The sequence below is a fragment of the Nuphar pumila genome, chromosome 2, assembly GCF_984573655.1.
Source record: "Nuphar pumila chromosome 2, dmNupPumi1.hap1.1, whole genome shotgun sequence".
Lineage (NCBI taxonomy): Eukaryota > Viridiplantae > Streptophyta > Magnoliopsida > Nymphaeales > Nymphaeaceae > Nuphar > Nuphar pumila.
The window spans coordinates 130,732,967-130,759,813 of NC_143250.1; the positions used below are offsets into that span (position 1 = coordinate 130,732,967).

General features: G+C 44.5%; 1 protein-coding gene across 4 annotated transcripts in view; it reads left to right on the forward strand.

The window, feature by feature from the left end:
• Positions 1 to 26,847, forward strand: part of MAA3 (P-loop containing nucleoside triphosphate hydrolases superfamily protein) — a 187,416-nt gene that overhangs the window by 91,141 nt on the left and 69,428 nt on the right. For all 4 annotated transcript variants that reach the window (XM_089996824.1, XM_089996825.1, XM_089996822.1 and 1 more), the window contains one exon: positions 21,844 to 21,894. In XM_089996824.1, coding sequence (XP_089852950.1) covers positions 21,844 to 21,894 — 51 coding nt within the window. The remainder of the gene's footprint in view (positions 1 to 21,843; positions 21,895 to 26,847) is intronic.

Sequence of the window (26,847 nt, forward strand, 5' to 3'; positions counted from 1 at the left end):
TGACCAAATGAGCATCTTACCTGTAAATGCGATCCCATTTTTATGTGTTTACATCATTGTGTATTTAGCACTGTTCGAGGTCGCACGACCGTCTCATCCGATCATCGCAGTACTAGTGTGTAGTGCACGACTACAAGTACTCTAGGATAAAAGGGTATAGTTCCTCAATAGGAGCTTCAACAAAAGTGTTTTGCAAAGATGTAATGTTTCTCAAACTTTACTTTTGAGATTCTTTATCTTTTGAAACATCCAACAACTTGTACTAACATTTGGTGTGCGATTTCTAGAATCTCATCTGCTATCGTGGTGTCTACATGCCTTGCATGACTCGATATCGGCCTCGATAGACGGGATACAGGTTTCTCAACAGAACCCACGCTAAGAAGTTCACTCAAGCCCCAATTCGGGGTTACCCGAGATATGTCGAATAGACGAACAAAACCAGCCAATCACATCCTTTCAAATACTTCGATTTGGGCAGTCTTTGATGCTTTTGCGCAGCTCCCTAAATTCTCAAGTCTACCTTGCAGGACTGCTCACTCGAAAAGTCAGGATCACTGCTAGGGATCCCTCTCTTTAGACGATGATGTATCGTTAAGCTCCTGACTCAACTCTTGTCGCAGGAGGTAGAGTGGTAAATGAAAGAAAGGAGCCTTTGACCTCCACGCTGCACCTGTAACCGAGAGAGAGAGAGAAAGATGGGAGAGAGAGAGAGAGGAGAGAGAGAGGTTTGAAGAAAGGGGTGTCAGTCGCTCGTGGCTGCACCTCTCATTCTATTAATGTATTAACTGTGTAAAACTAGGGTACAGTAATACCCCTTTAATAACAAGCTAATTTACACTATACACGATTTGGGTCTGGACTCGATCCAATATATAAATGGATTGGGTCAGACACATACATAGTAATGACTTCTTTTCAGCCTCCCTCAAGTTGTGCATGGTGTTGAACCATGAACAACTTGCCTTTTAGAAACCAAAATCTGTCCTTTGTTAACCCTTTAGTGAGGATGTCAGCAACTTGTTCTTCAGTTCACACATACATGGGCTCTATCTCTTTATCTTCAACCTTTTTTCTAATAAAATGTTGATCTATTTCAATGTGCTTTGCTCGACTATGATGGATGGGATTGAAGGACATGTTGATGGCACTTTGATTGTCACACAACAGCAGTGACCGAGCAATCGGTTCTCCCATTTCTGTCAGGAGATGTCTTATCCATGTAGCCTCGGCCGTGACAGTGGCCATTGATCTGTATTCAGCCTCAGTGCTTGATCTAGCAACCACCTTTTGTTTTCTACTGCTTCAGGATACCAAGTTTGGCCCAATGAAGCTGCAATAACCGAATACTGATCGTCGTTCGTCTGGATCACCCGCCCAATCAACATCAGCATAAGTGTCGATCTTATGGCCCTCATGGCCTCCGCCTGGATTTAATTCTCTTTTCTTGTATACCAGCCCATCACCAATTGTACCTTTCAGGTAACGAAGTATACGTTTGACTGCCTCCATATGTGACATACGAGGTTCATGCATAAACTGGGATACCTGATTAACTGAATATACTATATCAGGTTTAGTAAAAGTTAGGTATTGCAACATGCCAACTAAGCTGCGATACTTAGTGGGATCTCCATATATATCCCCTTTGAACTTAGTTTCTGATGAATGACACTTGGAGTTGTTAACGGCTTACAATCTGTCATGCCTGCTTTGCTAAGAATGTCCAACGTGTATTTGTGTTGAGTAAGAGTGAGTGTATCATTTCTTTTATCAACTTCTACCCCAAGAAAATATCGCAGCTCTCTCAAATCTTTCATCTTAAATTTCTGATTTAATAACTTCTTCACCTTCTCGTGACTTTTACAGTTCCCTGTGATGATGATGTCATCTACATATATTAATAGAAGAGTAGTGAATCTTTGTTTATTGTGAATAAATAATGAGTGATCCAGAAGGGACCGAGAGAAGCCATGCCGTTGTATCTCTAGAGAAAAACTGTCGAACCAGGAACGAGAAGCTTGTTTCAAACCATAGAGTGCTCTCTTTAACTTGCATACATATTTTTTGGTGTCTCGTTCTGCATATCCAGTGGGTTGTTCCATGTAAACTTCCTCTTTTAAATCCCTGTGCAGAAATGCATTTTTGACATCTAGCTGGCTCAATGTCCATCCATATTTAATGGCTAGACTCAACACGATGCGAATGGTCCGCATTTTAACTACAGGACTGAAAGTTTCATCAAAGTCTTGGCCTTCCTCTTGTGTGAATCCCTTGGCTACAAGTCTAGCCTTGTACCTTTGAATGCTTTCGTCTGGTTTATACTTTATCTTGTACACCCATTTTGACCCAACAACATTTCTGTTTAGTGGCCTAGGAACAATCTCCCATGTCCCACATTCATGTAAGGCCTCCATTTCTTCATTCATTGCTTCTACCCAGCTTCTAGAGCTCGCAGCTTGATAGAACATGAGGGGCTCATCCTCTTTACTTATGGATGTCAAGAACAACTGAAAATCCAATGAAAAGTTTTTATAACTTACCCACCTGTCAAGCGGATGTCGAATCCGTGAGGATCTTCTGATATCCATTGTCTGTGAAGCTGGATCCGTACTCGTACAAGAGACGAATGAGAGCTCTTTCTCTCGCCGGGTGTACCTTTATACCTTGCTGGCTCCAAATCATGTGTAACAGTTTCTTCCGTTTGAGTTTCATTTGCTGATTCCTCATGTGTCTCCTTCTGACTGCAATTTTCTGGACAGTCTACTTTACCATTGGAAAAGAGTTCTGAATTTAACCATGGGTAGTATACCTCAATGCTGGGGCTTGAGTTATCAGCATGAAGGGTTGAATTAGCATCCTGATCATCAAAATTCATTTCATTGAAAATTACATTCCTTGATATTTTGACACGCTTACTCTGGGGATCATAGCACCTGTACCCTTTGTAGTCTTCTATATATCCTATAAACCTGCATTTCAAGGCTTTATCTTGGAACTTGTGCCTGAGTGAGCTGTCAATGTGAACATAGCAAATAGACCCAAACACACGTAATTCATGATAATCAGGTTGTGTGCCGAATAGAGAAAAATATGGTGACTTATTCTCTAAGATACTCATGGGCAGTCGATTTATCATATGAACTGTGGAGTGAAAAGCCTCAGTTCATAATGATACAGGGAGATTGCTCCCGTGCATCATGCTCATTGCAGTCTCAACAATATGTCGATGCTTCCTCTCAGCAATCCCATTTTGTTGAGGTGTATGCGGGCAAGACACTCTTCTCTTTATCCCATTATGTTGAAGGAAACTAACAAAGTCACTCGAGGAGAATTCACCTCCTCCATCACACTGGAAATTGAGAATGTTGGTAGAGAAATGATTTTGAACAAAAAAATGAAATCTCTGGAACAATCCAAAGACTTCTGATTTGTGCTTCATAAAAAATATCCAAGTATAACGCAAGTAACTATCAATGAAAATAAGATAATATTTACTGCCAGAAAGAAAAGTAATTGGGCCAGGACCCCAGACATCCGAATAAATGACCTAAAATGGCCTTGAAGCTCTTTTATTAATGGAAGCGAATGGTAAAATATGACTCTTACATAAATGACAACTAGAGCACTTTGTATCAACGACCTCTGAACTCAGACTGGACTTAGGAATGAGATTATTCAAGACAAGTTTTTCAATAAAATGGCGACCACAATGGCCAAGACGACTATGCCAAAGTCTTGGCTTATTACATTCAGAAATAGTAAATATAAAATCAGGATAAAAAAATTGACGTTGGTGAGGCTTCAAGGATGAATAATCTGAATGAATGGAGGAAGGATCTTCTTGAAAGATGTACATGTTGCCCCATCGTTGTCCTTCAGCGAATGTCTTCCTCGTGCGAAGATCCTTGACATAAACAGAAGAGGGAGTAAATTCAACTGAAGCATTAGCATCATCAACGAGTTTTGAGACAAACAATGTTCTTTTGAATATTAGGTGCATGGATGACACTTGGAAGTTTAAGAGAGGACTTTGACATGGGTATAATGGCATTTCCAGTATGTGAGATTGAGTGATGAGATCCATCTCCTGTGACTATGCTATTCTTACCAACATAAGGAGTAAGAGTCAAGAGTTTACCTGCATCACCTGTGACATGAGTAGCTGCTCCAGAGTCGACATACCAAATTCCTTTGTCATTTTGCTTCATATTCAATCCTGCCAAGGCTGCCAACAACAACTCCTTTACTTCTCCATCCTTCCTAGCCTCTGCTTATGGAGCTTTCCCTTTGTTTTGAGGATTAAACCAACAATTTGCTTTAATGTGCCATTTCTTGTTGTAAAACCCCATTTAAAAAAAAAAAAATCTGTTTGGACCCGAACCGGGTCGGGTCCGGACCCGACCCGACCCGGGCCCCTTTTTATTTAGGGTTTTAAGAAACCCGAGCGTTCGGGCGCCGCAACTCCCCCCCCCTTCTCCCCCTTCTCTTGCGGGAGGATTTGGGAAACCCACCAGGGGTTTCCCCTTCCGGTGCCCCCTTCGCCTTTAAGAGAGAGGTCGGAGGGCGAGGGGAGTCTCGCCTCCCTCTCACAGCCCTCTCGAGCTTCCTCCCCCGCGCCGGTCTCCTTCCCTGCTGCGCCCGCCGCCGACGCCGGGAACCCCCCCCCCCCCAGGTACGCCGTTCTTCTCTTCTCCTCCCTCTTTTCTTCCTCACCCCCCTCCTTGTCACCTCGCCGGGAGGCCGGCAGGCTCGCAGCCGCTGCTGCAGGCCTCCCACTGCCTCCCTGTACCATCGGGGCCCCGATAGGTGGCTTACGCAGCCCCTGTCGTCCCCTTCTCTCGATGGGGATCGCCGGAGTGCTGGCAGGGGACCTGAGGCCCCTGCGACCCCCCTCCCTGTCACCTCGCCGGGAGGTCGACAGGTGGCTCACAGCCACTGCCGCGGCCTCCCACCGCCTCTCTGTATCGCCATGGCCCCGACAGGTGGCCTACGCGCCCCCTGTCATCCCCGTCTCCCTCTGCGAATCGCCGGAGTGCCGGCAGGGGACCGGTGGCCCCTGCGGCACCCCTTTTCCCTGCCACTTCGTGCTGTCGGCAGGGGTTGGCCCCTGCCGACCTGTGTTTTCGGCAGGGGCTGGGCCCCCTGCCGTCTGGTGCTGTCGGCAGGGGTGGCCCTTGCCGACCTGTATTGTCGGCAGGGGCTCAGCCCCTGCCACTTCGTGCTGTCGGCAGGGGTTGGCCCCTGCCGACCTGTGCCTTCGGCAGGGGCTGGGCCCCCTGCCGTCTGGTGCTGTCGGCAGGGCTGGCCCTTGCCGACCTGGGTTGTCGGCAGGGGGCTCAGCCCCTGCCACTTCGTGCTGACGGCAGGGGTTGGCCCCTGCCGACCTGTGCTTTCGGCAGGGGGCTGGCCCCCTGCCATCCATGTGCTTCTGGCAGGGGTTGGCCCCCTGCCATCCTTATGCTTCCGGCAGGGGCTGCCCCCCTGCCATCCTTTGCTTCCGGCAGGGGCTGGCCCCCTGCCATCCTTTGCTGTCGGCAGGGGCTCAGCCCCTGCCACTGTGTGCCGTTGGCAGGGGCTCAGCCCCTGCCACTTGGTGGCTGTCGGCAGGGGTTGGCCCCTGCCGCTACGCTATGTTTAGGCAGGGGCTTGTTCCCCCGCCGCTTGTCTGTTTTCGGCCAGCAGGGGCTCACCTCTGCTGCCTCTCTTTTCCTAGGCAGGTTTGTCTTTCTTTTGCTCCGCATGATAATTAACGCAACACTGTTGCAGACTTCGCATCGGACCCTCGCTCTGGCTCCGCGGCCCGAGCCTCGTATCATCTACACGCGTAGACGCACGCAGCTGCACGACATCCCGAGGTAGGGGAAAGTCGCACGAAGGGTTCGTGTGAATGAAATAAATTATAAGGATTCTGTGATAGAATAGTTTATTTGACATGCATTCTTACTCGTAGAATTTCTTAACTGGTGATTGTCTGTATGGTGTTCCCGCTCCCGTATTTGTTTTGAAATTACATGCTTATTGTGAGCTCTACGAGTAGACTCCTTGCTAGAAAGATCTTATTATTGTATTTCCGCCTTGCTCACTGTTATAAGTTACTATAGATGCATTATTGGTTATTGCCTGATGAATCTTGTATGAGACTTCTTGTTTCTTAGTATTCGAGCATGCCAAGTATAATACAGATTTTTATAAAACTTTGTGATGGGTTATCTATCGAGAAACCCACAAATTACTGAAGACAGGTATGATACAAATAGTACTGGGGGTCATTGAGTACCTCGAAGTGATCAAGCAACCCTTATTGATATCAATGAGATAATACCGACCTCCACAGGCCCATTTGCTCATAAGGCAATACATGCATGAACCAAAAGTATCATAGAACATTTTATGTTGCCCTCTCATCGTAGTCGTATCTCTAGGGAGGTACAACCGTACTTTTGGACAAGTACGTCCCATGTGGGTTACAATGGTTGGGGAATGAGGTTGTAGCAACCTCGATGCGTGCAATTGGCACAATGCTGAGATCACATAAATGGTGACCTTTCGCCTTCACAGGCAAGATGCTCGAGTGGGTCTAATAGACCAGAGCATGTAGGATGGGGCGGCGGTTAAGAAACCCCCGTCGTACCCATTCGATCTTCACGGTTCATCAAGGGAGAGGATGGATGGTACAAAGACTCCGATGGACAGGTTGTTAACAACCACCCCACGAGCAAAAGACTCGGTTTTCCCCAGTCATCGGAGTTAGGGGAATTGGGATTACCATAAATTATCCTAGGTGGTAACTCCCAGGCACTTCTGCAGAAGTTGGATGCATCCATGGGCCACGAATGCCTTTGGGGATTTACTCTCTTGGTCACTGACCGTCCCCTTAGGAGCGGACTCAGTCCGCCATCCGGGTTAATGAAAACACCTGACATAATAAACCCCCGGATTGGTCTCGGCTGTTTCTACGTTTCGCGTCTGTGCGTACCCACAGGCCAATTAATATCAGAACTTAAATAAGATATTCATGAATAGATATAGATGACTGAGACTTACACTGCTTCTCTTTGCACTTATCACATTTGCTAGAATAGACTACAACTACTTTAATTGCTTAAATATCATAATTGCTTATCTCATGAATGTCCTGTTTTATTTTCATTCTACTTATCTGTTCGTGCACCTACTAGTTTGTTATGAAACTGACCCATTTCATGGGCAGGTGAGGAGTAGGACTTCACTGGCGGCCGATGGCGTGGTGCAACGTGGATCAAGATTCATTTTCTTTCTGCTGGCGGCTTGACTCTGGGACTTTTTGGAGTTTTTCTTAGATTTATTGAACTTTGGAATAAAAGACCCATTTTGTAATAAACTGCAGATTTTAATCGATTGCCTTATTTCTTAAATTCCTTTAAGATGTTGTACATGTGAATAATGGTTTTTCAGCTAACGTACCCAGGATTGTTGACTTGTGTCCCTTTCTAAATGTCTTCCGCTGTTGTTTTTTTTAAATATTAAACTTTAAATCTTTGAAAGGTTTTTCGATAAGGTTTTCGAAATCACAAGTCGAAATTTTGGGGCGTTACACTTGTTGCATAGAAAACAGGTGGGAATGGGTCTTTGTCCTTGTACATTGGGTGTCGGAAGTATGCCACGACCTCTATAGGTGTTTCTCCCTTAGCCTCCATTTCCTCGAAAAGAACTTCCTCGTCCTCGACCATAACTCATTCCCATAGCCAGCACATCTTGTGTTCTTGAATTCCCATGAGAACCTTCAGAAGATCCTTTCAGAGTCGTCTCATATTGCAATAATTTCGCACGAAGATCTTCAAACTTTGGAAGTTCTGGTAAACATAGTAAGGTAGTCGTCATAACATGATAGTCTGGCCCCAATCCACTCAAGGTTTGTTGTACTTTATCTTTTTCACTGACAAGACACCCAACAACAACCAACTGGTCTGTGATGCCTTTCATTTTGTTGAAGTATTCCATAATAGACATGGAATCTTTCTTCAGCATTTGAAACTATCGCTTAAGAAACATAATTCTTGCCTCAGAAATTTGTGAATACGTTTGAACTAACTCATCCCACAATTCCTTGGCCGAACAATCATCAGGAAGAGCAATAAAGACCTCCTGTGAAAGAGTTGAAGTGATGTATGCCACTAGCGATTGATTCCTCTTCATCCAAGCAACATATTTTGGGTTCTTGCGAAGAACAACAGATTGTTCTCCTTTATCGTCCGCCTTTTCCTGCGAAAGGAATTCTGGAGGCGGTGGAACCGATCCATCCAGATGACCAGAGAGGTCTTGACTCTTTATAAATGGGATGATCTGTCTTTTTCAGGTTAAGAAATTAGAGTTATTCAGTTTTTCAGAGACTAGTTGACCAAGAAAGCTTGAGGACAGACATGACTGCCCATGAGTGAAATCCATTTGAGAAAACCTGCACTGACACTTAGGTATATCACAGCAGAAGACTCAACTAACAGGACACTCGGCTGACAAAGGATACTCGACAAGTGATACTTGTTAGGTATGAGAAACGGAACAGAGGACTCGGCTAACAGGACACTCGGCTGATACTTGTTAGGATACTCGACAGTTGATACTCGACAGGTTCACAAGGTTTCCAGGTGCACTCTGTTGATGCACCAAAAGATACACTGCAGACAGAAAACAGGCAGAAAAGAGGGTCATAGGCAGAAATATTTTCTGAAGAAAGGAATATTTTCCAGAACTCACAGTGAAATACTTCCAGAACCCACGAAACAGCAGAAATATTTTTCAGAATCACGAACTCACCGTGAAATACTTCCAGAACCCACGAAACAACATTTTCAGAATCACGAACTCAGAAATATTTTTCAGAATCACGAGCTCACCGTGAAATACTTCCAGATTCAGAATCACGAACTCACCGTGAAATACTTCCAGAACCCACGAACCAGCAAAAATATTTTCAGAATCACGAAACTACAGTAATCGAGCCAGCAAGGGGTCGTCTGTCACCGTGAAAGGGAGATCGAGATCTGTCACCGTGAAACCGAGGTAGCTCTTCACTCCCAGTCGTCACGCTGCTTTGATACCATGAAAGAAAGGAGCCTTTGACCTCCACGCTACACCTGTAACCGAGAGAGAGAAAGAGGGGAGAGAGAGAGAGGAGAGAGAGAGAGGTTCTGAAGAAAGGGGTGTCAGTCGCTCGTGGCTGCACCTCTCATTCTATTAATGTATTAACTGTGTAAAACTAGGGTACAAAAATACCCCTTTAATAACAAGCTAATTTACACTATACACGAATTGGGTCTGGACCCGATCTAATATATAAATGGATCGGGTCAGACACATACATAGTAATGACTTCTTTTCAGTAAATGCCTCTTGCATCCTCCACGAGGATGCCTTTATAGCTCATGCAATGAATGAAAACCTGAGTGTCATCTGCAATGACAAGGCAGTAACGAAACATTTGCAAAAGCAAGAGCCTGGGCGCAAAGCACGACGACAAAGTAAAGACATGACAGAAAGTAATGGACAAGGATCACGAAACCGTGTCCTTGAGTTAAATGCGTACTCGTATAAATATATATGATATATATATATATAAATATTTATTTATTTGTCCTTTTTAGTTAATTGAACTCAATTCAATTGTCCAAGTCCTCCGTGCAATCTTCTCCTACCTTGGGGAGTTACAAGTTTGCTGGCGCCTGCTGGTGTAAACGATTGATGGCTCGGGTCGCGGAGCGCGAGTGAGATTTGTCGTACGAGCTGCAAAAGCAAGACATCAACATGCTATCTCAATCAGAAAGGTAAAGACGACAGGGACGTTGTTGTTGCCCTGTCGTGAAAGAAGCAGAGGCAGGGGCAGCATGCCCTTGCGAACCTGCTGAACGCGAAAGAAGCAGGGCAGTGAGCCCCTGCTGTCAGCAACCTACGAGGAGGCAGGGGGTTGCACCCGTGCCCTCAGAAAGCGAGGGCAGGGCTGCGCCCTTGCCTGACAAAGTAGAAGAGAGGCAGGGGCAAAGCCCCTACCTGTCAACTACGAAGGAGAGGCAGGGGGCTTCGTCCCTGTCCGTCGAGCATGCAAGGAGGCAGGGACTTGTCCTCTGCCTGGCGATTATGTGAACATGCAGGGGGCGAAGCCCTTGCCTGATGCCGGGGAAGAGGAAGAGGGAAAGCACGACAGGGGGCCGTCGGCCTCCTGTCGCCTCTCCGAGGAAAAAAAAGGGGGGGGGGGTGGAAACGAAAGAGAAAGAAAAGAAAAGGGGAAGAGGTGGGTGCGTACCTGGGGGTCGCCGGAGGGAGCTTGCCGGAGGGGGTGGCCGGTGGCGGCTACTCGGCAGACGCGAGGAGAGTGGGAGAGACGGTCGGGGGAGAGAGAGATGAGAGAGCGAGATGGGAAAGAGGGGTTTCTCTTTGAAACCCCTCCCCTACCTCGCTGTCTTTAGAAGGCACGAGAGGCGGTGGCCTTAGGTTGGGTCTGGATTCCACCCAAATCAAATTTCTTTTTTGGGTTTTACACTGCTAAGGATGATCCGCCACAACATCCAACCGTGGGCCCATATAGTTCTACACTATTTATACCCTTGGAGCAACTTGAGATCAACCAAGATCAACCATTTCTTTCTTCGAAGCGTAAACCAAAATCAATCGCTATGGAGAAAGATCAACATTCTTAGCATGCTAGGTGTTTATTTGTATTGGATACAGCTATTGCCGGTCCCACCTAATTTGAATATACCAAATTTAGTTCCATGTGAAGACTTATTGGATATATATGGATCGTTTGGGAACTTTGATCTTTCTAAGCATACGAGAATTGACCAAGAATCAGGTTTGCAGTGTGAGGAGCATTGTGGAATCAATGTCAAATACTGTTTTCATAACCCAGAGGGTTGAATGTAATGCCCCAAAATTTCAAACTTGCAAACCTTTTAGAAAACAGGCAAGAGAGTAGAAAAAATCTTTTTTCTTTCAGAGTTTGTTTATAAAATCAGCGGAAGACTATTCTTTTGTCAAATTCAGAAAGGCAAGTCGACAACTTTGGGCCCGTTAGCTAAAAGAACCAAAACTCACAATCCATGTTACTTGCAAAACACTTAGAAAAACCAATTTCATTAAAAGAAGTTTTGAAATAGTACAAAATTCGAATATCCCAAGGAAAATCCGTTATAAAACTCAAAAACATCCAGGACGCGAGCTAAGAGCAGGAAAAGGATGTCTTGAAGACATCTTGCAATCGCGACATCGCCTGTGGTGTACCTAATCATCAACTGTACCCATAGAATGAGTTCGTTTCGCGAAAAACTAGTAGGTGCACAAGAGAGACTACAAGAAACAAAATTAAGTACATTTAATTCAGCATGCTAAGCAGTTTAAAGCAAATACGTAGTTAAACAGGTAAGTCGTTCAAAGCAGGTAAACAGTTCAAAGCAGGTAAGCAGTGCAAAGTAAGTAAACAGTGCAACTGTCAAACACAACATGACGATTCATTTGATCGTAAGCTGTGAACTACCACGCAGCAAGCAAGTCTCATGACCCATCAACCAATGTGAATAAACTTTATGTTTCGATATTACTGGCCTGCGGGTACGCTTAGGCAAATCGTAGAAACAACTAAGACTAATTCGGGCGTCTGTTATTTTATGTATTTTCAATAACTCGAATAGCTAGTTGAGTCCGCTCTTTAGGGGACGACTTTAGCCGAGAGAGGATTCCTTAAAGGTAGGTACTTGACAACGGATGCATCCAACTTCTGTTGAAGTCTATGAGATCTATCACCTAGGATAATGTCTGGTAGTCCCTTCCCCTAACTCTAATGACTGTGGAGGCCGAATCTTTGCCTGTGGAGTGGTTGTTAACAACCTGTCCATTGGAGTTTTGTACCGCTCCGTCCTCTCCCTTGACAGACAACAAGAAACGAATGGGTGCGTTAGGTGTTGCTTAACTAACGACCCATTTTATACTTTGGTCCTTCAACTACTCGAGCATCTAGCTTGTGAAGTCGATCAGTCACCATTTTATGTGATTACATTATTGTGCATTTAACACTATTCGAGGTCGCATGATCGTCTCGTTCGATCGTCGCAGTACTAGCGTGTAGTGCACGACTACAAGTACTCTAAGATGAAAGGGGTATAGCTCCTCAATAGGAGCCTCAACAGAAGTGTTTCACAAAGATGTAATGTTTCTCAAACTTTACTTTTGACATTCTTTATCTTTTGAAACAACCAACAATTTGTGCACATTTGGCATGCGATGTTCTATAATCTCATCAGCTATCGGGGTATCTACATGCCTTGCATGACTCGATACCGGCCTTAATAGACGAGATACAGGTTTCTCGACAGAACCGTATAAATATATATTCGTATATATATTTATTTAATTATTATTTTTAGTTAATTGAACTCAATTTAATTGTCCAAGTCCTCCGTGCAATCTTCCTCTACCTTGGAGAGTTGCAAGCTTGTTGGCCCCTACGGGTGTAGGCAATTGATGGCTCGGGCCGCAGAGCGTGAGCGGGATCCGTCGTACGAGCTTCAAAAGCGACGATCTTTGCAAGCTAATACCAAAAATAGAAGGTCAGGGGCATCGTGCCCTTGCGCACCTGCTATAAGCGAAAAAAGCAGGGGCAGGGGCTGCGAGCCCATGCTGACCTGCTGTCGGCAAACTACGAGAAGGCAGGGGGTTGCACCCCTGCCCTCAGAAAGCGAGGGTAGGCAGGGTTGCGCCCCTGCCTGACAAAGTAGAATAGAGGCAAGGGCAAAGCCCCAGCTTGTCAACAACGAAGGAGTGGCAGGGGGCTTCGCCCCTGCCTGATGCCGGGGGAGAGGAAGGAGGCTTTGCTCCCTTCCAGCTGAGAAGCAAAAAGGCAGGGGGCTAGGCTCCTGCCCATTAGCCACAAAGGGGGAGGCAAGGGGCTTCGCCTCTGCCTGCCGAACACGCAAAGAGGCAGGGGCTTGTCCCCTGCCGTTCGAACACGCAAACAGGCAGGGGTCGAAGCCCCTGCCTGACGCCAAAGAAGAGGGAGCAGGGAGGGGGCTCGACCCCTCTCCTTAACAACAGGGGTGCAGGGAGGGGCTCGACCCCTCCCCTGCCGTAACAGGGAGCTGGGCGGGGCTCGACCCCTCCCTTGCTGGCAAAGGGAGCAGGGATGGGCATCGACCCCTCCCTTGCAGCCAGAGGGCACCGGGAGGGGGTTCGCCCCCTCCTTCGGCCACAGGGATCACAAGGCTCAGCCCCTCCCCTGCCGTACCAGTGAGCAGGAAAGGGCTCGACCCTCCGTTGTCGTAAGGAGATGCAGGGAAGGGCATCGACCCCTCCCTTGCAGCCAGGGGGCACTGGCAGGGGGCTCGACCCCTCCCTTACCAAACACGGCACAAGGAGGGGCTCCGCCCCTTCCTCGCTAAAAGGAGTCGCAGGGAGCGGGGCTTTGCCCCTCCCCTGCGATTTAGGGTAGCAGAGAGGCGTTTCGGCCCCCTCCCTGCGCAACAGAGAGGTGAGGGAGAAAGAGAGGGGAGAAAAAAGTAAAGGGGAAGGAGAAGAGAAGAGGGGAACCTGGGGGGTCGTCGGAGGAGCTCTGGGGTTGTCGGTGGTCGGACAGGAAGTCGCAGGTGGCAGCGGGTTGACAAGGGTCTCCGGGCTGGCTCGCCGGAGAGGATCGCCGGTGGCGGTGGTTCGTTGGCGAGCATAAACGAGTGAGTGCGAGAGGCGGTCGGGGGAGAGACGAGAGAGCAAATAGGTGAAAGGGGGATTTCGAGAACCTCCCCCCTTTGCCTCGCTGTCTTTTAAAAGACAGCGAGGAGGCAGTGCCTCTATTGGGTCCGAGTCGGGTCCGGATTCGGATCCGACCTGAATCCAAGGTAATTTTTTTTTTCCGAGCCTTACAGGGTGACCTGGACAGGCCCCCATACCAGCCCAGCTACTCGGCTGGACATGTCCCTGGCAGGTCCCAGCCTGCTCCAGTCCAGTCGAGTGGATGTACTGGGCTTGATTGGGCCCAATCAAAGCCTAGGGCTGTCATGCCAGACCTTGGCTTGACTGTCGATACACAGGCCCCCAACTCGGGCCTGTGTGGGAGGCTATGCTAGGGCCTGGCAGCCAGCCAAGGACTGCCAGTCAGCCCAAAACCCACTCCAAAAAGTTTTATTCTTAATATTATTTTTTCATTGTTTTAAACAATCTGCCCAGCCGAGCATGCTCGACTGGGATCAGCAACATCGGCTGGTCTGGCAAGGCCGACCAACATATGATGATGGCCTGGTCGGTTGGCTGGTCGAGCCGATCTTAATTGCCATAAGGAACATTGCAATCCTCAAATAGGACCTCAAAGCATGCGTAAACGACACATGAGAACACACAGATATGGCAATCCAGCTGTTTACATAGGTGAAGAGTAACTAACTCTATCCGACAACCAAACAAAACAACTGAATAAGACAAGCACTCATAACAATGCTCGTAAGACATACAATTACCGTCAAATGGCTCAATCCATCAGTAAGTAATTAAATTAATCGTAAGGCATAAACCATTGCATCACAAGCCATTCATAAGCAATCATACGACAACAGTTATATCACAATATGTAAGCATCTTATAAGATAAGCAGACACATCAATCCTAGTTGCCACCCGTTTGTAGATTACGAGCTATATACAATCACATCAATCATAAGAGATGCAAGCCAACAAGTGCTATGCTACAATAAGCACCAAACAGTTCGACCAAGGGGTAAAGCAAGTCGCATGCTAATATGTAGCAACTGGCATAATGCTATTATTATAAGCATTTAACTAGTATGAGAAGCTAGATGTTACTTAGCAAAGAACTGCGTAAGTAGTTTAACAAACTAGAGTAACGCCTCGACAGGCGGGTACAACTCAACGAGTAACATACTGAACTACCAAGCAAGCAAGCAATCGACCAGTGTGAACAAACTTTATGTTTCGATATTACTGACCTGTGGGTACGCGCAGGCAAAACATAGAAACAACTGAGACTAGTTCGGGCGTTTGTTATTCTATGCATTTTCAATAATCCGAATAGCTAGTTGAGTCCGCTCCAAAGGGGACGGCTTTAGCCGAGAGAGGATTCCCTAGAGGCTGATAAGCAGTGCCACGGATGTATCTAACTTCTGCAGAAGTGTTGAGCTAACTATTGTAGCCCCTTTCCCCTAACTCCAAAGACTGGGGAGGCCGGATCATCTGCCTGTAGGGTGGTTGTTAACAACCTGTCCATTGGAGTTTTGTACCGCTTTGTCCTCTCCCTTGACAGACAACTAAAAGCGAATAGGTACGTTAGGGGTTGCTTAACTAACGACCCATTCTATAATGTGGTATTTAACCCACTCGAGCATCTTGCCTGTGAAGGCGAATGTAATGCCATTTTATGTGATTACAGCATTGTGCATTTAACACTATTCGAGGTCGCATGACCGTCTCATCCGATCATCGCAGTACTAGCATGTAGTGCACAACTACAAGTACACTAGGATGAAAGGGGTATAACTCCTCAATAGAAGCCTCAGCAGAAGTGTTTCATAAAGATGTAATGCTTCTCAAACTATACTTTATCTTTTTAAATAGCCAGCAACTTGTGCCAACAATTGACATGTGATTATCTTGAATCTCATCCGCTATCGGGGTATCTACATGTCTCGCATGACTCGATACCGGCCTCGATAGACGGGATACCAGTTTCTCAACAAATCCCACCTCTATGAAGTTTGCTCGAATCCCAATTCGTCTGCAGGACTGCGTACTCGAAGAACCTGGATGCCTGCTAGGGATCCCTCTCTTTCGACGATGATGAATCGCTAAGCTTCTGACTCAACTCTTTTCGCAAGAGGGAGAGTGATAGATGTCTTTGGCATCCTCCACGAGGATGTCTCAAACGTGTATACAATGAGCAAAAACCTGAGCGTCATCTGCAATAGCAAAACAGTAACAATACATACGCAAAAGCAAGCGCTTGGGAGCAAAGCGCCACGGCAAAGTAAATGACTGTAAGCAGGAGTACAACACAAAACCTTTGCGCGATGCGCGACGACAAGGTAAAGGACAAGGATCGCGAAACCGCGTCCTTGAGTTAAATGCGTACTCGTATAAATATATATGATATATATATATATGCATATATATTTATTTAATTGTCCTTTTTAGTTAATTGAACTCAATTTAATTGTCCAAGTCTTATGTGCAATCTTCCCCTACCTTAGAGAGTTGCGAGCTTGCTGGCGTCTGCGGGTGTGCGCGATAGACGGCTCGGGTCGCAGAGCGCGAGCGAGATCCATCGTACGAGTTGCAAAAGCAACAATCTTAGCATGCTAACACAAAAAATAGAAGGTGAGGGACACTGCCGTCGTCCTGACGTGAAGGAAGCGAGGCAGGGGCATCGCGCCCTTGCGCAGCTGCTATAAGCGCAAGAAGCAGGGGCAGGGGTTGTGAGCCCTTGCTAACCTGTTGTCAGCAACCAACGAGGAGGCAGGGGGTTGCACCCCTGCCCTCATAAAGCGAGGGCAGGCAGGGTTGCGCCCCTGCCTGACAAAGTATAAGAGAGGCAGGGTCAAAGCCCTTGCCTGTCAACAACAAACGGAGGCAGGGGGCTTCGCCCCTGCCTGACAAACATCTTAAGAGAGAGGCAGGGGGCCTTGTCCCTGCCTGTCGAAATACGAATAGGCAGGGGGTGAAGCCCCCGCCTGATGCCAGGGAAAAGCGAGGCGAGGGGGCTTGCCCCTGCCTGCCGAAAAACAGCGAAGGCAGGGGCGATGCCCCTGCCTAACGAGAGAAGAGGCACAGGGAGGGCTCGGCCCCCTCCCCTGTCGTAACAGGGAGCAGGAAGGGGGCTCGACCCCTCCCTTGTTGTAACAACGAGCAGGGAGGGGGCTCGACCCCTCCCCTGTAGTACGAAGGTGCAGGGAGGTGGCAGGGGCTCGACCCCTGCCCACCCAATCGAGAAAAAGAGAGGGAGACAGGCGAGGAGGGGTGCTCGACATCACTCTCCTGGTAGACCCAGAGAGAGAGGCAAAGGGGGAGTCCCCCTGCCGACGAGAGGCGACGACAGGGGGCTTAGCCCCCCTGTCGGTCGATCCCAAAAAGAGAAGCAGGGGGGGGGGGGGAGTCCCCCTGCCGACGACAGGGGGCTCAGCCCCCCTGTCGGTCGATCCCAAAGAGAGAAGCAGGGGGGGAGTCCCCCTGTCGACGACAGGGAGCTCAACCCCCTTGTCGGTCGATCCCAAAGAGAGAAGCAGGGGGAAACCCCCTGCCGATAAGAGTTGACGGCAGGGGGCTCTGCCCCTCTGTCGGTCGACCCCTCACGGAGAAGAAGAAGAGGAGGCGGAAGGAAAAGAAAAGAAGAGGGGAGGTGGGTGCGTACCTGGGGTCGTCGGAAGGTGCTCGTTGGAAGGGTGCTCGTCGAAAGGAGGGTTGTCGGCGTGCGAGCGTCGCCGGCGTGCGAGCATCGCCGACGCCTTCGCTGCAGAGAGAAGGAAGAAGGTGGTAGCCGGCGGTGGATGGGGTCTCCAGCGAGCCGACGAGGGAGAGTCGGGGGGAGAGAGCAGAGAGATGGGAGTCGGGAGAGAGACGGTGAGGGGGGTTTCATATTTGAACCCCCCTGCCTCGCTGTCTATAGAAGACCCGAGGGAGGCGGTAAGGCTGTGCCCGACCGCCTCTCCCTTTGGATTGGATCCGATCCGGGTCCAACAATTTGTTTTCCGGCTATTACAATAGAAGTATTGTGGCTATGCTCCAATATCTCACTTTTACTCGTCCTGATGTTGTTTATACTGTAAATCAAGTTTCTTAGTTCATGCACTGTCCAGACATTAGTCATGTTGAAGCTATTAAAAGCATCCTTAGATATCTAAAGGGCACTCTTGGAGACAAACTTTGTTATCGAAAGAGAGACAATAATGATAGTATGTTGACAATGATGACTTTTTCAGATGTAGGGCAAGGGACACAAATGAGAGAAGATCAGTTTTTGGGTATTGTGTTTTCATTGGAAAAAATATAGTTTCATAGAATAGCAAGAAGCAAAATACAGAGGATCATTACAGTACTGAGGTCTAATATTAGTCAATGGCAGCAACTTCATCAGAAATAACTTGGATCAGTTTTTTATTGTTTGATCTAAACCAACAGATGCCAAGCTCTATATTGTTTTGTGATAATCAAAGTGCGATTAAGATCTCACTTAATCCAATTCAACACAGAAGAACCAAACATATTGAGATAAATCAACATTTCATCATAAGCAAAATAAAAAGTTGAGAGATCACAACTCAGTTTGTTGGGACTCAGGATCAAGTAGCTAATCTGTTCACAAAAGAGCTAAGTAAGCAACGTTTTTGGTACTTGAAGAGCAAGTTTTTCATGGTTCTCATCATACATAACTTGAGGGAGGCTATTGAGACGTGATGTTCTGGATCCAGATCCAGATTGGCATGTTTGGGTGTGACACCCTTTATGTAACGCCCCTTCATGTATTTTATGTTTTCATTGTTGCCCCTCTTATGTAAATTTGTCTTGTATACTAGTCAGGGGTATTATTGGTATGCATTCTATTGTTGATATAAAAGTAACCCATGACCCATGAGGAAGGGTGTGGAGATTGTTTGTTGCAGCCTTCTTCTTTTCCTTTCTCTCACCTTCCCTCTTCTGAAGTTCTTTGTGATGTGATCTGAATTTATATCATTGCCACGTTCCATGAGGAATGCTTGTTAGTAATAGTTAAGGAGGTGGAGATTGATAAAAAATGGTATTTTCTCCCTTTTTTTCACTTTGCAATTCAAGTTTAGATTAGTTTTACTTTAGAAATTGTTCATTAACTTTAGTTTTTGAGAGGTCCATCTTAAAATCCCTTGTATTACCTCTTTAATATTATGCAATGGGAGAAATGTGAGTGTGTGTAAGCTGGGTGAAAAGATTGTGTGTTTGGAAGAAGAAGAAGAAGAAGAAGAAGCATGTTATATGATTGCAAAGGATTCTATATTAACCAACTGGAAACCAAGTTATGGTACCTTTTGTACTACAAATGGTTCTTTGATAAAGGTTTCTAAAGTTGGTTCAATTACCTTTGCTTCTAATCCTAGTGAAAACTTGATGTCTTCTGAAGTGTTCCTAGTTCTTTCACTTGCTATGAATTTAATTTTTGTTGGTCATATTACCCAGTATAATTGTGATGTTGTTTTTGCCCTTGATTGTTGCTTTGTGTAGGATTGGCAGTTAGGGAGGAAGATTGGGACTAGGCATAGGCAGGGTCATCTCTACTTTCTTGATCAGTTAGACATAGCGAACAAAAGCAGCACGTGAAGATCCCAGTAGCATTTTAAGTTATTCAAACATTTTGCATGTCTCCAATATTTCACGTTCTCATCACCCTTATCCTTTTAATATTTTATTCTTTGTCTATTTTGTTAACTTTTTTATTTTAAAATATAGTATTTTTCATCTTTTCTAATATTTTTTTTTTCCAAAAATTGGAGGAAAGGAAAACACTTGAAAAAAAATTACAAGTTGTATAAACTCAAACAATAGACTTATATGATCCATGGCCGGGTTTGGCTCTACTCGGTGTGGATCCCTCTCAGATTTTGAAAAACAAAAACAAGGGGGATTCCACTAGATGATATTTTTTTTTCTTTCAAAGGGACCCAAAATCTGATCTAGACTTGGAGAGAGTGTGGGAACATTGTTCAAGGTAAACTGCCTTTCCTCCTCCGATGAGCAGAGATCAGCCGAACCAGGAATCCTCGATCTTTGTTTTTAAAACGATGATGTTGTCGAGATTCGTACATCATATGTGAGACTTAGAAGAAAACGAGTTCGGTGGCAGGAGCCACCAATACTCGGAAAAAGATAACAAACTATATACGAACGTTAGAACTATCAAAACTTAAGAAAAATGCATCAAATAAACAAAATAAAGATTAAAACAAACTGAATCTCACTTCAGACTGAAGTAGCCTTTTTCTATGAATGACGAGCACGAGGGAGCACAGACAACACCTCGGCTATGTGCGGGCTCCAAAAAGGGGCGAGACAAGAGATCTGGGTCCTAGGTTAGGTCTGGCTAGGCTTGACTTTATCGTCTAAGCTAGGTCGGCTAAGTTAGGCCTTGTAAATACTAGGGCAGAGCAGGGTTACCAGAAGTGCCTAGGTAAGTGGGGAAGCGCGGAACATCACGCTTTCGAAACGTGCGGGGAAGCACCCTTTTAAATGGGAAGCACGCTTCCCTTTATTGGGAAGCGCACTTCTTATCATGCTTCCCCCATTTTTTCAAATTTTTTTGTATTTTTTTTCGCTTCCCCCTCGCTTCCTAGGTCACTTCCGAGACGATTCTCGATTCGCTCCTAAGTGGTCCCACGCTTCCCGCTTCCTAAAATTTTGAAAGTACCTCGCTTTCCCGCTTCCCATATCGCTTCCCGCTCCCGCTTCCTCAACTGACAACCATGGGACATAGTAAGAACGTAGAGACAAATGAACTCCAGACGATGAAATAAAGGGGATGCCTCCCTATTTATAGTTTTTTAGGCGGATTCATATACATTTCCTGTATATCCAGGATCTATCTAGATGGACGACTACTAAACGGGTCGCCTTTGAACGAAAGATTGAGATTGCATGGCTTACCCTAAAAAATCATTTTGGAAGGATTACTAGGCTCATCCTAATGTTTTGGAAGGCTTAAACTCGATAATCTATGATTTAGATTAGTTGGTTTGGGCCAAGGCACATTTTCCTAAGTGAAACAAGTCCGAAATGACAAGTTTAAAACAACTTTCACTATTTTCATCATATCTCCCAAAATATAAGTGATATTAACATGATTTTTATTTTATTTGACAGATAACACGTTTGTCTACAACTTTTGTTTCAATCTCAAGACCCAAAATCATAATTTGATAGGCCAAAAATCCGCTCTATGTGGGGCCCAATTGAAAATAACCTTGGTCAGACTTTACTATTTTGGCCATAAATCCCTCTCAGAACATCCGTTTCGACTTAAATTTCTTTTATATGGAAGGTAAGACATTCTAAGATATTCTTCGTTTTCAGTAAAATGTCAAAAATGTCCTCTTGTGAATCAAAATCACTTTGTAAGTCATTTTTGCCCTATTTTGGACTTGAAATGACCCATTTGAGAAATCCAATTTTCCCAAGATCCAAATGGGTCAAAATTATGGTGTCTCCACCCGACATGATTTAGGGCCACGGGTTGGGCCTATCAACAGCCTGGTTGAGCTTGTTCAGGTCTTCGTTTTCAAAATAGTCTTTGAGTGAATGCAATGAAACCCGCATCAACTGAGCCTTGTTACCCTTATAATTGATGTCTTCTAGTGACTGGTGGGTCCTTCAAGTAAATTCTATCAATTGGCATAATAGCTCTGATATCATCCTAAAACCCCCCCGTATTACCACTTCAATATTGTGCAGTGGGACAAAAGGAAGTGTGTGCAGGCTGGATGAGATATTGTGTGTCATGAAGATGGTTTTGTTCAAGAAGAAGATAGTATAAAAGATGTGGGAGTATTGATATTGAGGGATTACGGCAAAAAGTGAATAATGATTTTATTCGTTCATCTAAACCATATACTTATGGTTTTTTTTATTTGGACAATAATACCCTTATTAAACAAAATGAAACACAAAAATGTACATGGAGTAAAACCGTAAAAAACAAAACTACCACCGAGTTTACTGAACAATAACTTTATATTCCTTCTAACATGCCATTGATTTACATCAGTTGGTGTGTGAATGTTCAGTTCAGCAATGTAAGCTGGCTTGCTACTTTTCAGAACTTTTCTCCCTAACTATATGCTTGTATATTATTTTAATGCAGGGGAGGGTCGTTTGCTTTGCAGAACAGACCAGTATTATCTTTCTCTGAAAGGTATGTTCTACTTTACCATTTATGTAAATATTACCTGCTGTCCTTAATTTTTCCATATTTTGACTTAATGCTTGCTGGGTTCTTAGTTGTGATTTATGTCATTGAAGTTGATATCTTATCCGTATGATGCATTTAAGGTGGAATTACAAGGGCTATGTATGAGTGACAAGTACCAATGGTAGTAGAATATGATATGATAGAGGAAATAAAAAAAAACACCTAATCCAGTGCTAGTATATATTAGGAATACAGTGAAAAGGGCATCAAAGTAAATTTTGTCTAAGTATGTTGAAGTTGTGAATAGCATCACAAAATAGGATATATTTGTAAATGTGTCTTGTAGATCGTATAATTTTTATGGTCATTTCTGTGATTTCTGTGTCCAATATTAGTATTTGCAATTCTTGGGGAGCATTTTCTTGGAATAATTCTGAAAATAAGCAGCTTCCATCAAAACTTGTAAATATTTCAATGTTAAAAAAAAATTGCATGGATAAATCAAAATTGCCAATCGAGGAAGCAGAAGAGGGAAGCAATTTGGGAAGCGGAAGCAGGAAGCAAGAAGCAAGAGGCAAGAAGAAAGAAGCGAGACACTTCTAAAATTTTAGGAAGCAGGAAGCGCAAAACGACTTAGAAGCGAATCGGGAATCGTCTCGGAAGTAAGAAGTGAAGCTAACTGAAAGCGATCTAGAAATCAAACTAGAAGCGAACTAGGATCCAAAGGGGAAACTAAGAGGGAAGCGTCCTAGGATTCAAGTGAAAAGCGAATAAGAATCGAACAAGAAGTGAAAAGCAAATAAGAATCGAACAAGAAGTGAAAATGCACTATAAAGCAAAAAACAAAAAGCCAAAACTAAATACATGCATCACAAAACATAATTTTATTTATTTAAAACCCCATGCAATTGTATATTTAAAAATGACAAAATAAAAAAAGGGAAACCTCAAAGTAAATTAAAAAAGGCTAGAACCAAATGCTTAACCTGCAACAGTCTAAAGTCCTGGTGTAAAATGAAGAAACACAATTAAGACTTGCAGTATGTTAAAAAAGGCTAGAACCAAATGCTTAATTGCAATGCAAGTGGATGAAACTATATAATATGAGCAAAACAAGATGGTAAATGCACACAAAGCAAGACAAAATAGAGAGAGAGAGAGAGAGAGTCAAAGACAAAGAGAACGAGAGGGAGGAAGATAATGAGTTAGAGCGAGAGAGGGAGAGAGAGAGAGGTCTCCAAAGAACGAGTGTCGGAGAACCAGAGAGCGAGAGTTGGGAATTGATCAATTGAAAGCCCCTAATATTCATTAAAACCCTCCCCTTCCTTTTAAGTTTTAACATTTTTTTTTTCAAATGATTGTTTTGCCATTTTAAAAACAAAATGTTTCTTTATATTCTTTTGGTAAAAACAATTAAATATGGGACAAAACTGTCCAAGCCCCAAAATACAAGGAAACACGATTCCCAATTATGGGAATCACGTTTTCTTTATAAGAGGAGCGAGCTTCCCATTATCGGGGAAACTCACATTCCTTTTAAAAGGGCGCTTCCCCTAACGTTTCAAAAGCACCACATTTTGTGCTTCTGAAATGTGTTTCGGGGAAGCACACTTCCCCATGTCTATGGTCACTTCCGCACTTCCGAAATGCGTTTCGGGGAAGCGTGCTTCCCCATGTCTTTGGGCGCTTCCGGTAACCTTGGGATAAATAGAAAAAAGATAGAAAACATCATGGTACTGAAAAGAGTATAATTTATAAAAAAAACCTTGAGGGAAAAGGTTTTATCTTGGTTGGAAATTTCAAGTCTGAAAATATTTGATATTCTTACTAAAAATGCCATCAAAGTGATATTATGAAATTCTGTTATCATTTTAGTCTCATGATAATATTGTAGCAAACTTGAAGTATCGTAGAATACTTGTGACAAATTTTAATTATCTTAGAATACTTGTGACAATGTTTGAGTAGTATGGCCCATTTATGAGAGCCATATACTTCTTTGCACATTAATCACGAACCACATGTTTATTCTTGGTCTCATCCATTGCTACCAATATCTATCTCCCATCTCTCATCCTCTTCTTGGTTTTAGATGTTTTATTGTTTGAGGTATCCAAACAAGTTGGATAACAATAAGTTTGCTTATTTTTGTAAGTCTGTCTTCCTTCCTTTTCTTATTCTTTATTCTTGCTTTCTTTGAAAACAAAATTCTTAACATTTGCTTTGATCTCTTTCCTACTGACAAGATATTAGTCATTAAAATAATAAGCTAGATGAATGTATTGACTACAAAATATTAAACAAACTGCTTTGGCAACAATCAATTTTATCCCTGTTCTGAATCGTCTGCGCTGTTTTCTCTTTTCCTTAGCTAGCCATTGGGATGGGTTGCAGTGTCTCCTCTACTTTTATTATTATATGACCTATGTCACAAGGACTTGGCAAACTGGGTGCCGCACCTGCATTGACGCAACGCGGGTGTGCGTGCGGCACCCGATGCGGTCAACGAGACCTTGGGTGTGGTCAATGCACCCAGGGTCATTTGTGTCCAATTTTTGGACAAAAAAAATGCTCCCGACTTTTCTTTCGGCGAACGCAGAGAGAGAGAGAGAGAGGGGTGGGGAAGGACACAGCAGGGGTTGCCGGCCTTCCGGCGAACATAGAGAGAAAGGGGGAGGGCACGACAGGGAGCCGTCGGCCCTTCGGCAAACAGAAGGAGACAAAGAAGAAGAGAAGAAGGGGATGCGTACCTGAGAGAGAGTTGGCGTCGGCGTCGGGGTTCGTTCGCACGTCAGGAGTGAGAGAGAGTGCACAATCGAGAGGGAGAGGAGGAGGAGCGCAGGGGTGAGGGCTTCCCCCTCACCCTTGCGTGATTTAAAGGGCACAGGAGGACGCAAATCGGGAAACCTCAAAGGGGTTTCCCTTATTAGCGGAGGGGGGGGGAATGAAGGCTCGCAGCTGCGTGTGCGTTAAATTTTTTTTTTAATGGACTCGGTTCCGGTCCGGGTCTGATTTTTTTTTTTTTTGTAAAATCGTGGGTTTTACACCTACCCTCAACGAGCAAAGCCCTCAAAGAGATGAGATAGCTGACCTTGGGTGCATTGACCGCACCCAGGGTCATTTACGTCCAACTTTTGGACTATATATATATATATATATATATATATATATATATATATATATATATATATATATATATATATATATATATATATATATATATATATTTTTTGCCGCACCCCCGCACCCAAGTTTTTTGAAAGTGCCGCACCCGCACCCATGTGACATAGTATATGACACAAAAATATGGGAATCTAATCTTTATGCTCTGCCACTCTATCCGTCAATGGTTGTGTTATAGATTGATTTTTGAAGTGTATTACCTAGAATATATGGACACAATCTTTTTTCTGGGTAGCCTTTTATACGACGATTGACCTTGTAAGACTAACTTGGAACGAAGATCAAGACTCCTCATCTGAACTTAATCGAGGATTCCTATGCTTGAGAAAGTTTAAGCTTATGGTTTGAAAGAGAATTGCTGTGAAGATCATGGAAACTTTGAACAATCAGTGGAAATTCAAAGCGACTCTGTATTTCTTTGATTCACATTGTATATCCCTTTTAAGGATAGTATAAATTAACAAATAATGCAAAACCATCCTTATTCTAGACTAAGGAAAGCATAAAATCACTGACTCTTGCTAATCTGTTCAGTCTAATAATTACTGACCATTCTAGTGATCTATGCCATTGAGGATAATCATATAATGCATGGAAATTACAAGTATGCCACATGAAACAAGTGCTACCAGAAATGTCTTGAAAAGCTTGTTAGTGCAAGATTTGCCCCAGTTCGTTTATCCTTGACCATATCGTTTCCTTGGCTGCACCATCATTTACTTGGTCAGAAGTGCCTTGTCTCCAGTGAGATAATTTTGAACAGGTATGGGATTTTGTTATGTACAGGTGAATGCTAATTTGAGAGGCAAGTTTGAGAATAATATTCTATGGAAGATTACTTGGAGGACACAAGGATAGTATATGTCTGCCCTTTGACTCAGAAGGTTGGCATATCAAGGTGTAAGGTTTCCAAGGGTATCTTTCAGCATAAGAATGAGGCAGTTTGTGCATCTCTTCTCATTTCTATTTTTGAGTCACCAACTTGTTAATGGTAGAAATTGTTGAGACTGAAAAAAACAATTGAAATATTGAACTCTTGGCTATTCTAAATATACCAAAAAGAGACAATCTTCACCTTAAGGGCACATTTGGAAGCAAGAAAAATTCTATAGGAAAAGAAAATTTTGCCTGTGAGAAGTTTTGATATGATAAGTTTTCCTTTTAGAAAATTTTTCGCTTGTTTGTGTAGTATGAGAAAAATTTTTGCTTGTTTGTTTGTGCATGGAAAAATTTTCCTCCTATATCAAGTGCTAACAAATGGTACTTCTTCTCCGACAATACTGCTAACAAAACAAAATATGCACTAACAAATAGCTGTTGTAATAACCGGAAAAAAAATAAAATTTATAAGCTTGGATTCGGGTCGGATCCTGACCCGGACCCAATTGAGGCACCACCTCCCGTGTCTTTTGAAGACAGCGAGGCAGGGGTTTCAAAGAGAACCCCCGCCCCCTTCTTCCTCTCTCATTCTCTCTCCTCAATACCTCTCCTGTATCTATTCCGTGACGGCCGAGCACCGACGACGGAAGTCGTCGGCCACCACTTTCTCCCCCTTCTTTTGTCTCCATCGACGATCGAGGCTGCCAACAGTCATGTCGGCGACCTTCACCTGCGGCAACCCAAGTCGAAACTCCGGTGAGCCCCCCCCCCCCCATCGCGGCCTTTCTCTCGTTTTCTCCCATTCTCCTTGCTGCTGTCAGCGATCGTAGTCGCCAATGACCTGCTGACCATCGTCGACGTCCCCTTCTCTCCCCTCTGCTTCGTCTCTCTCTC